We start from the raw sequence: 16341 nt of genomic DNA, 5'->3' as shown, positions 1-16341 counted from the left end.
GTATCTCATGCATATGCAAAAATGCCAAAATATTCTAAAATATGGAAAGATCCAAAATACGGACCACTTCTTGTCCTAAGCCATCCAAATAAGGGATACTCAACCTGTATTTTCTTTTTTGTTGATGTTTTGTTGTTAGAATTGTTAGTGTTCAAGATTGTAGTCATAAGAGCAGAGAACAAAAGAAAAGAAAGCTCAAGGAATATTTTATCTTCTGAACAACACCAGCCACAGATAACTGATGAGTCTAATTTCCAGCCATGTGCGAAATGTGGCCAGGTATGTTTTACTACTTAGGAACAATGCCAATGTTTTTTCACGGTCAAGAGTGTGGAAGAAAAAAAATACATCACTTTTATAATATTTTATACGGAGGAGTCGCAAGATGGAAAAGATGCAGGTTGAATGGAGGATGATGTCATGAGGAAGCACCTGAAAACAGCACTGCTGTAAGGAAGCCATGGCAGAGCAAAACATCTGGGTGTCAAGAGCCTAACTATGATTAGTCTGAATGCAGGGCTACCCCACTAACTCGGGCTAGTTAGGATCTGTCAACCCAGGAACAGAAACCATGTTTTAAAGTAAGTTGGTTAACCACAGTGAGTCTTAACTTTGGTGTTGTGTTGTGTGAACGCCGAGATCCTGACTTAATCCCGACTTGTTCCCTGACGTGGGCCTTCCCAGCTACAACGCAAAGACGATGAAACCAGTATCCGTTGTGACAAACTAAGATTTGAGTCATCGTCTGCAAGCCGAATCCTACTTTCACAGGCTAGCCACGGTTAAAATAAACCAAGGTTGCCTGTCATGGCTCAACTCAGCCTATAAGTAAACCCTCCGGCTGTAACAGTGAAATGAACTGCCAGCTTTAAATCAGTTAACCTTGTCTGGAGAACACTGATATTAAGTCATCCTGAACCAAAGGTGTAAACGTGGGGAGACGATTGTGTATCACACGGAGGGGCAAAGAGACTGCAGGGTGCAAGAGAGTGACAGGCTGAACGTTCAGCGGCAGATGTGATGCTATGAGCTGCCCTGGCAAAAACACAGCCGACATAGTGGGATTGGGGCCAAGAATAACAAGGCCAAGCCACCCCCTGACCTTCCCCCTGCTCTGATTGGCCAAATGCTTTATGGTCAGAGGGTGGGAGGAAGGGTGGTAAAGTAATGCAAAGCAGTTGTGGGTGTGGCAGATGAGATCAGAAGGCATGGTTACTACCATATTCTTCCTAGTACTCCCAAAGTATGCATTTCATTTTCTCAGCATGTCGACTTGTCCAAACCCAGGAACGAACTGCGTGATTGGAACAGACTTTGTGATTTCATTTGTCAGAATATTTCTATGAGCCAGTGTGGTGTAATGGTTAAGAGTGCCAGACTCCGATCTGGGAGATCTGGGTTCGAATCCCCACTCGTACCATGGAAGTGCGCTGGGTGACAGTCACACATTTTGAGCCTAACCTACCTTGTAGGGTTGTTGTAGGGATAAAATAGAGGGGAGAACAATGTAAGCCGCTTCATAGAAGAATGGCGAGGGAATTTGGTATAAACAGTCCCATATGAGTAATCTATGAAGATTACTCATAGTGGAACTTTTGAGACTTGTACCCTTTAGGACTGTTAACATAGGATTGTATATAGATTTGTGTGTTGTATGTCATTCACTGCACTTAATACACCTTGTTTTTGTAAACTTGTGATTGATTGATTGAATATCATCAGCCTTTCCTGTACTTAGTTCCTTACCTGTGGTAGTAGTACAGAGGTGTTTATTTTGGTTGCTTGATTACCTGGAGGTTGGCAACCCTACTTGATCCCTAAGTGTATCATCTTGGTCATTTCTGACAGCTGTGTTCCCTATCTGAGTATCGCATCTGAATATTCTGTACATTTTTGCAGCATTTTGGGATGACCCATGTTCAGAGTCAAGTGGATGCGTTGCATCACGTTCATCGCAGTGACATTAGAAAACTGAGATATGGACATGTATCCATTTAAGACTTCAGAGGGGGGAAAACAGGTGCCTCTGGAATCAGGATTAAGGAATCCCTGATGCCAGCTCTGAGCTTAGTCCATGTACGTCAGAAACGGCGTGGATGTAATTGGGAATCGTTGCAATATGTAAGTCAAGGCTGTTAAGCAACAGTAATCCAGATCTGGAAGGGAAATCCCTTGTATTAACATTTCTTGCCACGTCAGGAAGGTTTTCCGCTGTCTTTTCCCCACCAAAACATATCTAATACAGAATGATTTTCAAAAATCTTGTGCCACGTGCTGTTAGAGAAGAGGTTACCCCTGCCCTTTGTGTGTTTAAAGTGCCGTCAAGTCGCAGCCGACTTACGGCAACCCAGTAAGGTTTTCAAGGCAAGAGACTAACAGAGGTGGTTTGCCATTACCTTCCTCTGCATAGCGACCCTGGCAATCCTTGGTGATCTCCCATCCAAGTACTAACCAGGGCCGACCCTGCTTAGCTTCTGAGATCTGATGAGATCAGGTGAGCAATAAAGCAAATGTCATTGCTCAGGCTTAGGAGCCCCGTGGCGCAGAGTGGTAAGCTGTAGTACTGCGGTCCAAGCTCTGCTCACAACCTGAGTTTGATCCCGACGGAAGTCGGTTTCAGGTAGCTGGCTCGAGGTTGACTCAGCCTTCCATCCTTCCGAGGTCGGTCAAATGAGTCCCCAGCTTGCTGGGGGTAAAAGGAAGATGACTGGGGAAGGCACTGGCAAACCACCCTGCAAACATAGTCTGCCTAGTAAATGTCGGGATGTGACATCACCCCATGGGTCAGGAATGACCCGGTGCTTGCACAGGGGACCTTTACCATTGCTCAGGACACTGAAGAAGAATCTGAAAAATTTCCTCTGAGGAAGCTTTATGCGAAATGCGTTGGGGTTACAAAACTTATTAAAGTATCGTTTTGTTGCACCAATTGTTTCTTCACCTTCGTTAAATGTATTTAGTTATTGGATTTTCTATTTCCAAAGAGGCCTGCAACATCAAGAAGGTTGAGGACCCCTGTACTAAACTATATAATACATCGATTGTCTCAACATTCCATTTATTGACAGGGTGGGGGTGCAAGAGGGAGGGCCCTGTGTTTCCCCACCCCCCCACCCCTTGGGTACATCTGTGTTAACCTGGTAGGGGCTGGGAGAATGAGCTATGATCCAGAGACACCGCTCTTTCATTCTTCCTTCAGCAATAAGGGGGTACAATATTCACCTCTGTCGCAGAGCTGTCATAAGGATTAAAAGGGCCATGGCTCAGTGGCAGAGCATCTGCTTGGCATGCAGAAGGTCCCAGGTTCAGTCTCCGGCATCTCCAGTTAAAGCAGTGGTTCCCAACCTTTTTTTGACCAGGGACCACAAGGACTTTTTTGTTCGGTGCAGGGACCCCAAGGTTCAAAATAAAAATTCCGAGAATTTGAAAATAAACTTTAATCATAACTGTTAGTTAAACATTAAACTTAGAATAATATTTGAATATATATATTTATAATAGAGAACTTTTAATTGAAAATATTAATTTATTATGGGTTTATAACTTTGTTTCGCGGACCTTAATTTAGTTCTCGCGGACCCCTGGGGGCCCACGGACCCCTGGTTAGGAACCAGTGAGTTAAAGGGACTAGGCAAGTAGGTGATGTGAAAGACCTCCGCCTGAGATCCTGGAGAGACGCTGCCGATCTGAGTAGACAGTACCAAGGATGGACCAAGGGTCTGACTCAGTATAAGGCAGCTTCCTGTGTTCATGTGTAATGTGCAGATGTTCTACCACTAAGCCACGGCCCCTCCAGGACAGCGGCCAGTTTTGGTTGTCAGAAGCATACTGATACTGTTTGGTTGGGATGGAAGGAGACAATGAGAGAGCCGCCCCCCAAAAAACGTCCTTGGAACCAAAGACCACAGTGGAATTGTGGTGGAATGTAGAACCTGCCAGGGCAACAATCATTCTGATGTATCATAGCAGAGTGGAGAATTCTCCATTGGCCCATCTTGTAAGGCAACGACCGTACACCTCCCAAGCACGGGCTCAGCATGAACAAAGCTAGTGAGTCGATACATGATCTCATTTTTTAAAAAATCTCTTGTCTTCTCCAAGGAGGTTAGGGGGCAGGAGTTCCCTGGATTTTTCCTCACGACAAGCTTGTGAGGTAGGGTAGGCTGAGGACACGACTAGATGTTATTTGCCATGGCTGCAATAACAGTAGGGTTGCCAACCTCCAGCTGGAGATCTTCTGCTATTACAACTGATCTCCAGCTAAGATCCGTTCCCCTGGAGAAAATGGCCCCTTTGGCAATTGGACATTGAAGTCCCTCCCCAAACCCCGCCCTCCTCAGGCTCCACCCTCAGGTCCCGTTGCGAAGAGGGACCTGGCCACCCTAGATAACAGGGACAGGTAAGTATTGTGCCTGTCAGTCCCGCGGCTGCCACTGAACTCGAAACATCCTGTTAGCAGCCAATATGGTGAAGCACATCCTCGCTCATTTCCTTTCCTGGGCTGGGCAAGGAGAGAAGGAGCTGGGAAGGGTGAGAGAGGAGACGGAGAAGGCCAGGAGGGACTGATGAGCGGGCGGTGGTCTCCCTTCCCACAGGGACCCATCATACCACAGCAATGGTGGGCTGGCTGACAGCTGTGGAGGAGGAAGCTCTCATGGAAAGAACAAAATACCTCTTCACTGAGCACGCCGCTGCTGGCAGAGAATCATTTTCCAAAGGCTCAAAAGTAGCAGAGCAATTTTTATCTCGGCATTCATGTGCAATACTATTTTCCCTGACCAAACAGGTTTTGTAGGCTTTGGAATCTCTCCAAAAAACCCTGTAAGTCCTGTTTAGACCTACTGTAGGTGATGGTTGGACAGAAGAAATGAATACACAGTTACATAAGAAAAGCCATGCTGGATCAGACCAAGGTCCATCAAATCCAGCAGTCTGTTCACACAGTGGCCAACCAGGTGCCTCTAGGAAGCCCACAAACAACTGCAGCAGCACCATCCTGCCTGTGTTCCACCGCACCCAATATAATGGGCATGCTCCTCTGATCCTGGAGAGAATAGGTATGCATCATGACTAGTATCGACTTTGACCAGTAGTTATCATGGATAGCCCTCTCCTCCATGAACATGTCCACTCCCCTCTTCAAGCTTTCCAGGTTGGCAGCCATCACCACATCCTGGGGCAGGGAGTTCCACAATTTAACAATTTAATTTGACCTGCTGATGTCAAGGGGATCTGATTTACACTGTCCCCATCGCACACTCAGGTCTGAGCATACTGACAGTGCCTCCTTCTAAAAGCCTGTGCTACATGTGGGCACCTACGCATGTGCAAACTGCACAGGGAGGATTTGACCCTGCGGCTGGAAACAAACATTCCCCAATCATGGGGACAGAGACTGCATGCGTACGCATATTGGCTGTGTATGCTATTAAGTGTGTATGTGTATAATACAGAAAATGATCTTACTCTTATTAAATCTTTGAGCGTAGCTTGAGGGGACCCTTCTTGCAAGAACCCCTAAGTTTTGTAAAGATTGGGTCAGGGGGTCCCAAGATATGGGGCCCGGAAGGGGTCCCCTCCAAAATCACCAATTAGAATAAAGGCATTAAAAACACATTCGCACCTTTCCATGGCTCTGAGGGAGCATTTTTGGAGGTAGAGGCCCCAAACTTTCAGCGTAGCTTGAGGTGACCCTTCTTGCAAGAACCCCCAAGTTTGGTAACAATTGGGGCAGGAGGTCCCGAGTTATGGGGCCCGGAAGGGGTCCCCCCCACCCATCTTCCCATTACAGCCTTTAAAAACACATTCGCGTTGGGCTGTACCATTACCCCTTCAGCGGGCTCCGCTGGAGAGGCGCCGGCTACCCTTTAAATTGACCTGCGCCTCCCGGCCGGGAGGCACAGATGAGTTTAAAGGGCAGCCCGCCCCCCTTCAGCGGGCTCCGCTGGAGAGGCGTGGGCTGCCCTTTAAACTGACCTGCGCCTCCCAGCTGGGAGGCTCACATCAGTTTAAAGGGCAGCCCGAGCCTCTCCAGCGGAGCCCGCTGAAGGGGGGCGGGCTGCCCTTTAAACTCATCTGCGCCTCCCGGCCGGGAGGCTCAGATCAGTTTAAAGGGCAGCCCGAGCCTCTCCAGCGGAGCCCGCTGAAGGGGGGCGGGCTGCCCTTTAAACTCATCTGAGCCTCCCAGCTGGGAGGCGCAGATGAGTTTAAAGGGCAGCCCGCCCCCCTTCAGCGGGCTCCGCTGGAGAGGCTCGGGCTGCCCTTTAAACTGATCTGAGCCGGAGGCTCAGATGAGTTTAAAGGGCAGCCCGCCCCCCTTCAGCGGGCTCTGCTGGAGAGGCGCGGGCTGCCCTTTAAACTGATCTGAGCCTCCCGGCCGGGAGGCGCAGATGAGTTTAAAGGGCAGCCCGCGCCTCTCCAGTGGAGCCCGCTGAAGGGGGGCGGGCTGCCCTTTAAACTGACCTGCGCCTCCCAGCTGGGAGGCTCAGATGAGTTTAAAGGGCAGCCCGCGCCTTTCAGCGGGCTCCCCTGAAGGGGGGCCGAATTTGCCGAATTTATTCGCGAACTCCTGAACTTGCTGAATTCGGCCCCCCCGGTTGCCCGCCAGTTTTGAGTTCGGATCCGTCCGAACAGAAAATCACCGAATCAGGGGAAATTCGGTTGATTTTCAGTTCGGACCGAACCGAATTGACAGCCCTACCTGATAGAAGAGAAGACATCCACAGTTTGTCCCATTTGGGGGCTTTTCTCTATATTTTTTCCCTCTGTGTGTGTATGTGGGGGGGGATTCTCTCTGTGTGTGTGAGGGGGGAAGCCAAAGGGGGGTGGGTTTACCTGTTCTGCCGGGGGATATGCTTGATTGCCTCTGTGTGGGACTGTGCTTTCTACTGTTTTCACCGGTTGCCAACTTCGTGTGGAGTTAACTGTGGGTCAGTGAGTTTCTCTCTGGCTGGTTCCTATTGTTTCCAATGGGCTGTGCAGCCCCTCCTGTTGTTTCGAATGGGCTAGCCTGTCATTCGTTTTAGTACATCCCCTGTAATGTATTTCAGTGGAGTCAAGGCAAGTCAACATTCCCCTCTCCCATTATCTTCAATAGGCTGGGCAGCCTCTCCCATTGCTTCCAATGGGCTCACTTGTCATTTGTTTTAGTACATCCCTTTTAATGGCTTTATTCCAATGGGCAGATGGGGAGGACCCTTCCGGGCCACATAACGCGTGGGTCCCTGACCCAATCTTCACAAAACTTGGGGGTTCTTGCAAGAAGGGTCCCCTCAAGCTACGCTGAAATTTTGGGACCTCTACCTCCAAAAATGCCCCCCCCCCAGAACCACGGAAATGCTTGAATGTGTTTTTAATGCCTTTATTCCAATTGCGATTTTTGGGGGGACCCCTTCCGGGCCCCATATATATTTTCCCCTTTCCCTACCCTGGGTTGAATCTCCACTGCGCCATGCCACCTTTGGCCAGTCCCTGTCTCTCAGCCTAGTCTACCTCAAAGGGTTTTAAGGATAAAATAGAGGAGGGGAAGTTGATTTTGTGAACCACTTTAAGTCCTCACTGGGGTCTAAATATCTAAAAGAAAATAGGAATGTGTGTGGCCATTTGGAAATCTGCTTCCCTAAATGCTCCTGATGGAGAGGTTAAATTAATCCCACTGTTTTAGCAATGTAAACTTGAACATGGATGGATTTCTACTGTCCTGTAGGTCCAAGTTTATACAGATGCAGTCTTGTTTGCGTTTCAGTGTCTAGCTGAACCTCTGAGTCGAAGTGACCTCTGGCTTTGCATAATGTGTTCTGCCTGGAAAGGAAGCACAGATGTCTGTATGTGCTGAGAAGGTGGATAGCATTACACTATCTGTACACGCTTAGGAGTCCCGTGGCGCAGAGTGGTAAGCTGCAGTACAGCGGTCCAAGCTCTGCTCGCGACCTGAGTTCGATCCCAACGGAAGTTGGTTTCAGGTAGCCAGTTCAAGGTTGACTCAGTCTTCCATCCTTCCAAGGTCGGTCAAATGAGTCCCCATTTGCTGGGGGTAAAGGGAAGATGACCAGGGAAGGCACTGGCAAACCACCCCACAAACAAAGTCTGCCTAGTAAACGTTGGGATGTGACATCACCCCATGGGTCAGGAATGACCCGGTGCTTGCACAGGGTACCTGTACCTGCTTTCACACATGCTGAATAAAGCACTTTCAGTCCACTTTCAATACACTTCAATGATCATTTGCAAGTGGATTTTGCCGTTTCGCACTTTAAAATCCAGTTGCAAAGTGCATTGAAAGTGGATTGAAAGTGCATTATTCGGCATTTGTGAAGGTGCCATGTTTCCCATTTAGGAATCTTAACCCTGCCTTTCCTCTCCTTTGCAGAGCTGATTGCCAGAAAGCACTTGGTTGTTCTGCTTCAAGATGAAATCTTTGCTGACTTTTTCAACACATTCCTGAATCTTCCTGTAAGTTTTCCTTGGATGCTTCAGCTGGCCTGAGCCTTCCAGCATGGGGGTACTCACTCTGTAGGTTGCAGAGAGCCACATTTGCAATTATCATCCAAAAGAGCCCCCTCTCCCTGGCATGAGATTCCATCTCAGGGAGGCTTGCAGTTTTGTAAAATTCCTCTGGCAGCAACTGTTTCAAATCGGGGAATACCTGCCAACCACAGCTGCCAGCAGGCAAGGGCCTTGCCCACTTTCCTGGCAGGCGCCACATTGGGAATGGTGCTCAGAAGAGTGGCTCGCAAGCAACTGTCACCAGGAAAGAGAAACCAAGAGGGAGCTTTGTTGGTAGGATTCTCAGTGGGCTACCTGTTTTGCCATTGCAGAAATAGGCCTCTTCTAGTGTGCTTTTTAAATTTTCTCCTATAAAAGTGAAAGGATGGCATTCATTCTTACTGGAGAAAATAGTGTTGCATTTCAGGAGTGTTGTGGTGAGGGCAAATTGGACTTTCCATCTCTACAGAAGAGCCCCCTCGGCCTCTCATTAGGACCTGGGCGTGGGAAGAATGGATGTGGTGCAAATAGGGTTGCCAGGTCCCTCTTCGCCACCGGTGGGAGGTTTTTGGGGCAGAGCCTGAGGAGGGTGGGGTTTGGACAGGGGAGGGACCTCAGTGCCATAGAGTCCAATTGCCCAAGCGGCCATTTTCTCCAGGTGAACTGATAGCTATCGGCTGGAGATCAGTTGTAATAGCGGGAGATCTTCTGCTAGTACCTGGAGGTTGGCAACCCTATATGCAAACGCACGTGTCCAAAACACTCCCAGGTCACTCTTGCAACATACGAGTCTTCTCACGCTGTACACAAACCGACCATCACAATTTGGGGGTTTGCTAGGTTCTCATGCACTTGCAAGTCTCCCTGCACTCAACATTCAGGTTGCTTCGCTTTGTTACCTTTTTTAAAGTTTACACTATTGTAAGATTTTTCAAGTGTACGCTCAAAAACATAATGTGTGGCCTGCCACTAACACGTGTCTAAAACCTTGTATTTTGTACAGGAACATTTGCACAGGGGCAGCTTCTCTGGTCTTTTATGCATGGCTGTTTCATTCGCCGTCACCTCTTTGAGGACTTTGGGTCTTTCTTCGTATTAATTCTGCTTGCCGTTTCCGACTGTCAGAGGTCGCCTGGCTCTCCCCCTGTGTTTCCCCGCGTTTTGAGGGACCTGTTTTATCTCAAATTTGAAAATGCGGGGAAACGCAGGAGGAGAGCGAGGTGACCCCTGATGGTCGGAAACAGCATGAAGAATCCAAACAAAGACACAAAGTCGTCGGAGGGGTGACGGCGAGTGAAACAGCCATGCATAAAAGACCAATGATGACACTTTGAGGCAAGCCTGGACTTTCCTCTGCGAAATGGGCTGTAGGAATAGAGTCTATCAACATTGATACTCTTCGGCTGAAGACTGTAGATTGCTTTTTTCAGAGAATGGAAGGTGGTTCGAGAGAAGCTTATGGTGTTCGCACTCGTCATCCTAATCCCACATTTTGCGTAACTAGAAAAATCCTTTGCAAAAGCTCTTTGTCCAGAGGCAACAGTAGAACAAAATACAGGTGTGTATGTGTTTGTACGCCCTGACCTGGATGGTCCAGGCTAGCCTGATCTCGTCAGATCTCAGAAGCTAAGCAGGGTCAGCCTTGGTTAGTATTTGGATGGGAGACCACCAAGGAATACCAGGGCTGCTGTGCAGAGGAAGGCAAGGGCAAACCACCTCTGTTAGAAAACTCCAAAAAGGGGCCGCCATAAGTCGGCTGCAACTTGACAGCACTTTACACACACACACACACACACACACACACACACACACACACACACATGTATTTGTACACCACGAGAAAGGATACTTCTCTCAAACCGTTTCTCTTCCCGTACAAAGTCTATTTCCAGCCTTGTTCTGTCTTGCTGTGAATAGCTGCGTAGCCATGCTCATAGAACCTAGTGGTGGCCCATCTTTATTAAACAGGCTTTATCTGTCTCTAACTTCCACTCACGAAGATGGCCTACATGAAGCAGTATTGTTAAGAGGTCCTCCCACAGTTTCCCCCCCTCCGTTTTACTCTATTTTACCTCATAATGAGCTGCTGGAGCCTATTTTAAACTACCTTAAAGTCTCTCTCTTTCTCCGCAGGTGTTTGGTCAGACACCCATTTTAATGTTCAAGACCCGTCAGTGGTACCTTTGGCCAGAATTACCATGCAACCATGTGAGTTACAGGATTTCCCAGAGTTTGACACCTTGGTACAGAGTGATGGGGGAGACGATGCTAATCTGGTGAACTGGGTTGGTTTCCCCACTCCTACACATGAAGCCAGCTGGGTGACCTTGGGCAAGTCACAGTTCTCTCAGAACTCTCTCAGCTCCACCTACCTCACAAGGTGTCTGTTGTGGGGAAAGGAAGGTGATTGTAAGCTAGTTTCATTCTTCCTTAAGTGGTAGAGAAAGTCAGCATATAAAAACCAAGTCTTCTTCTTCTTCCTCCTCCTCTTCCTCGTCATAATTTGGAGGGTAAAGGGTGAAAGTGGTATCAAATGTACTGCTAGCCTTCCTGCTGGCAATGTCACTGAAGACAACAATCTCCTCTCATCAGCAGCTTCTCTCCTTATAAAGAACACAATAAATTAAGAAGTTCTCCTTAGGCTTCAAATTCTGAGGAAGCAAAGCTTTACAGATCTTGTGCATTCTCCTGAAGGATAATTGACACTGATGGTTTCTTAAAGTCTCATCAACGGTTTTTTTTTTTTTTGGGGGGGTGTCAATACAGGTATCAAAGCCCAAAGGCTTACTGACTTGGATGGAGAAACATCGGCTGCCTTACTTTTGCAAAACCAACCTGTGCCTTCACTACATCCTCTGCAAGGAGCTTATCAGTTTCATCCGGTCCCCAGAGGCAGGTGAGGGTCAAATCAGATCCTGTCAAATAGACAGGGCCAAAAAATGGTGGGGTTTGAACAATGGATGTAGTAGGTCTTTGGCCTCATCCACCCAATCCATTCATGCAGCCCTGGGATATCTTGGATGCACCATACATATGTGGCAATATTAGGGTTGCCAACCTTCAGGTACTAGTTGGAGATTTCCTGCTATTACAACTTATCCCCAGCTGATCAAGATCAATTAATCTGGAGATAGGGTTGCCAAGTCCCTCTTCACCACCGGCAGGAGGTTTTTGGGTGGAGCCTGAGGAGGGTGGGGTTTGGGGAGAAGAGGGACTTCAATGCCATAGAGTCCAATTGCCAAAGCCGCTATTTTCTCCAGGTGAACTGATCTCTATCGGTTGAAGATCAGTTGTAATAGCAGGAGATCTCCAGCTAGTACCTGGAGGTTAGGAAAATTGCACAGGAGTCTCCAAGTACAAAAGTATCAAAATGCTTATTGGTGTTTAAACATATAACATCTACAGAACACAGTGGGATACATAAACATAAATCTTAGAGAATATATACAATACATACACATGTAAGTTTGATGCAGTCTCTATGCAATTCAAATTGGTGTTGAAATCCTCTGGGTATATATCTCTTAACTGATCTTCAACAAGTTCATGAATGCTACAAAATTCCCCAAAAGATGCCTTTTTTTCTTGGGGAAAAGATGGGGGTCGGCCATTTCAGATTCTTTTCTTCAGCCCCATTTAAAGTTCCATTTTCAGTTATGAAACAATCAATTGTATATCACACACACAGTATTCAGTTCCACGTAGGATACTCCTCAAAGTGTAGCTGAATCAACTTGGAGAAAATGGCCACTTTGGCAATTGGACTCTATGGCATTGAAGTCCCTCCCCTCCCCAAACCACACCCTCCTCAGGCTCCGCCCCAAAAATCTCCAGATATTTCCCAACCCAAAGCTGGCAACCCTAGGCAGTATCCAAGGCCTTTTCTGTCCCTCCCTTCCCTTCCAATAAGCAAAATGAAGTAGGTGGTAAGTAGTTTCCCATCTAGGCCAAGATAGGTATGGTCTTCAGGCAACTTTTGACATTCCGATGTCACCAAGGGACTATTAGGGCCAGTTTGGAAAGGGATTTAAATTCATTTAAGATGATCATCACATGCCCTTCAAACCAGCTTTGGTGTCAACCAGCGGCATTGGTGAACCACTGAGCATGCACATGGGATGCAGAGATAAAGGAGATGTCTGAAATGAGATGGCCGTCTTTTGCAGCGGACATGCTGAGATGGGGAAAGGCTGACCAGTGGCTCCTGGAGAAGTGCATCGGTGGTAGCAGAGGGATGTGGCGCTTCCGTTCTTTCATGCAAGGAATGGCAGGTGAGAAGCCCAGCAGGCTGAAGCTATATATGGAGCCACCCAGCCAAACAGGGCTGAAAAGTTCCTCCCTGAGGAGCCAAAATTCACTGAGCACAGCGTATGGTTTGCGTGCACAGTGTAGTGGTTAGTCGACACATCCCAGGGTGGCTAGTCACTGGAATCAAGACGCTAGGCCAGTGGTTCCCAAAGTGGGCAGTACCACCTCCTGGGGGGCGGTGGGATTACCAGGGGGGCACTAAGAAGCAGGGGGGCAGCAGAGGGGTGCTAGAGGCGGGTCCTTCAACTGTGTTGGTCACTAATTTACAATAGATCAAGCTATGGCACCATGCTGGCACATTTGGTGGAAACTATCAGAATTTTATTTCCAGACTTTGAAGAGCTGGTACCACTGGATCAAGTTCATGAGTTTTGTTGAATAAATTTCAACTAAAAAGTTTTAATTTTATTTTGAGTAGATGTGCAATTAATTGTTTCTGTTTTGAAATTTTATTGTTGTTACCTTCTTTAGCGAGTCATGCAAACCCCTATTTTGAATCATGCTTTTTATAGGATAGGGTAGGGGGCACTGGGGTTGAGTTTGTGGAACCAAGGGGGCGGTGGCCTGAAAGGTTTGGGAACCACTGCGCTAGGCCAACTCTCAGGTTTTGTGCCAAACAGCTGATGTGCAGGTGCGTACAGCGAATAGCTCTGACCTTATGTCTGATCGGCAGGGGAAGAACTGACCAAATTCTGGCTAGCTGCAGAAAGGATACTGGGTATTGATGAAATGGATGAATCCCAGCAAGATCTCTACATGTCGCTGTTCCAGGTGCTGATGGCCACTCACTTGCAGGAGGGCTCCGTCGTTGTCACCCTCTGTAACACAACCATTGGTAAGGTGTGAAGCTTCCTATGTAGGGTGGCCAACCTCCAGGGGGTTGAATGATAATAATGGGGGGAATCAGGTACTAAATATGCAAGACAAACAATTTATCAACTGATACCTGTGGCACACTTTAGCGCAGAGTGGTAAGCTGCGGTACTGCAGTCCAAGCTCTGCTCACGACCTGCTCAAGGTTGACTCAGCCTTCAATCCTTCCAAGGTCGGTAAAATGAGTACCCAGCTTACTGGGGGTAAAGGGAAGATGACTGGGGAAGGCACTGGAAAACCACCCTGTAAACAAAGTCTGCCTAGGAAACATCGGGATGTGACGTCACCCCATGGGTCAGGAATGACCCGGTGCTTGCACAGAGGACCTTTACCTTTTTACCTGTGGCACAGAGTGGCAAGTTGCAGTACTGCAGTCAAAAGCTCTGCTCACGACCTGAGTTCGATCCCAACGGAAGTTGATTTCAGGTAACCTATTCAAGGTTGACTCAGCCTTCCATCCTTCTGAGGTTGGTAAAATGAGTACCCAGCTTGCTGGGGGTAAAGGCTAGATGACTAGGGGAAGGCCTGCGTCCAATGAGAATGGCGTAGCCAAAGATTCAGAGAGTGAGTTTCTCCAAGGGCAGTAATCCTTATCTGCTCTAAAAGTTAACCTTTACAGGTGTCATCGGTCTTTTACGCACGGCTGTTTCGCTTGCTGTCACCCTTTCGAGGACTTCAGGTCTTTGTTTGGATTATGCATGCCATTTCCGATCGTCAGAGGTTGCCTTGCTCTCCCCCTGCATTTTCAAATTTGAAATAAAACAGATATCTGAAAACGTGGGCAAATGCATGGAAACGCAGCGGGAGAGTGAGGCGAGCTCTGTCGGTTGGAAATGGCATGCATAATCCAAACAAAGACCCAAAGTCGTCAGAGGGGTGACGGTGAATGAAACAGCCATTCATAAAAGACCACAGTGAGGTATGTTTTCAGCTATAATTCAGAAACCATGTGATCCTCAGCTATCAGAATTTTGGGATACACTGGGTGACATAGTGTTACATATCTGTATACCGCTTTGAATCTGCACGTTGCAGAGAAAGGTGGGATAAAATTGTATTAAAAATAAACACGGGACTCGGTTTCAGGTAGCCGGCTCAAGGTTGACTCAGCCATCCATCCTTCCAAGGTCGGTAAAATGAATACCCAACTTGCTGGGGGTAAAGGGTAGACCACTGGGGAAGGCAATGGCAAACCACCCCGTAAACAGAGTCTGCCTAGGAAATGTTGTGATGTGAGTCCCCAGCTTGCTGGGGGTAAAGGGAAGATGAGTGGGGAAGGCAATGGCAAACCACCCCGCAAACAAAGTCTGCCTTGGAAACTTCGGGGTGTGACGTCACCCCATGGATTAGGAATGACCTAGTGCTTGCACAGGGGACTGCCTTTACCTTTACACCTATTGGACTCCAGGTGGATTATAATGGTGTTAAAAACAACAATTAAAAAGCCATTAAAATGACTAGTAAACCGTTCTGATTACCACCCAAACGTTTCAAGTGGCTTAATAACTTTGCCTTACACAAGTTTACAGAATCTCAGTAAAATGGAAATCGGCAACTCCGGAGAACAGGAGCAGCCATGGAAAAAGCTCTTGAAATAGCAGTGACCGTTCTCACTCCCCTGCAAGAGGAAAGAACTAAATAGGTGTTCTAATTCTGTGCGATCTTTTCAGAAACGCTTTTGCGGATGTCTCCCTGTCACTTCAATCAAATCCACACTCGAAGGGAAGTCCTGAGCGAGATGCAGAAAGTGGCCCTGTTCAAGATCGAAAGTTACTGGCTTCCCAACTTCTACATCCACTGCAAGCTGAGCATGGAGCAAGAACCGAAATGCTCCCACCTGCTCAAAGAGTATAAGGAGCAGCTAAGCCGGATCACGTTCCCGAGGCCTTTCCTGTTTTCTCAGCCGACAATGAGCATCCGAGAAAGCAGCGCCACGTCGAGGTCCTACTCAAGCTTGAAAAGCAAGAAGGACATTTGGGACCGTGTCACGGGCAAAGGGCCTTTTGGGAGAAGAGAGAAACGTAAAAAAGAGAGCCGTGGACGCCACGGGAAGTCCCCGTCGTCTAAGAGCAGCCCAACAGACAGGAAGCATTATGTTTCTGAAAAACAGTCCCCCAGTGCAAGCCCATGGCCAGTGGATTATGTCAACAAAGAAAACAGAGAGGACCATTCCAATGAATCGCAGGACTTTAAAAACGTCCCGACTGAGCCACGTTCCACTCCCGGGCTGGACGGATTCAGCGAGAGGGCCAGCGTCACGAAACTCCGTGCTTCCACCCCTGTGGTCAAATTCCCCTCCATGCTGGCTTTAAAAACTATAGTGAAGTCACCCTTGTCTTTAGACTTCCTTCCTTGGGTGCTCAACGCCGACAAATGCGCAGGGTGCCCCTTCCGGGAATTCTTGTGCAGTAGGAATTATGCAGTAGAGGTGTACCTCCTAGACCTCTGGCACGACCTGGAAGACTTTCTGCGCATGATGATGTGCTCCCTGGGGGAAGGCAACGTCCTCTTGCGCCACGTGATGGGCGAGAGGATCTGTGAGCTGTACCTGACCCAGAACAGCAACTGGCAACTCCCTTTGAAGCTGACGACTCTCCGGGGCTTGCAGAGTCTCCTTCCTTCGGGAAATGTTATCCCCTGGGTGCTGAAGGCACAGAAGGAAATCTGTAAGGTGGG

At 48.0% G+C, this 16341-nt stretch overlaps 1 protein-coding gene across 1 annotated transcript in view; it reads left to right on the top strand.

Moving 5' to 3' along the window:
- The first annotated feature begins 269 nt into the window (after positions 1-269).
- RGSL1 (regulator of G protein signaling like 1) overlaps positions 270-16341 on the top strand; it is a 60773-nt gene continuing 44701 nt past the window's right edge. Inside the window, exons 1-7 of the mRNA XM_056844692.1 lie at positions 270-279; positions 8336-8451; positions 10618-10692; positions 11251-11380; positions 12651-12755; positions 13466-13627; positions 15336-16336. Coding sequence (XP_056700670.1) covers positions 270-279; positions 8336-8451; positions 10618-10692; positions 11251-11380; positions 12651-12755; positions 13466-13627; positions 15336-16336 — 1599 coding nt within the window. The remainder of the gene's footprint in view (positions 280-8335; positions 8452-10617; positions 10693-11250; positions 11381-12650; positions 12756-13465; positions 13628-15335; positions 16337-16341) is intronic.

The sequence above is a fragment of the Euleptes europaea genome, chromosome 2 (genome assembly GCF_029931775.1).
Source record: "Euleptes europaea isolate rEulEur1 chromosome 2, rEulEur1.hap1, whole genome shotgun sequence".
NCBI lineage: Eukaryota > Metazoa > Chordata > Lepidosauria > Squamata > Sphaerodactylidae > Euleptes > Euleptes europaea.
Note: the sequence above shows the minus strand (reverse complement) of the source record. Positions and strands in the feature narration are given on the sequence as shown.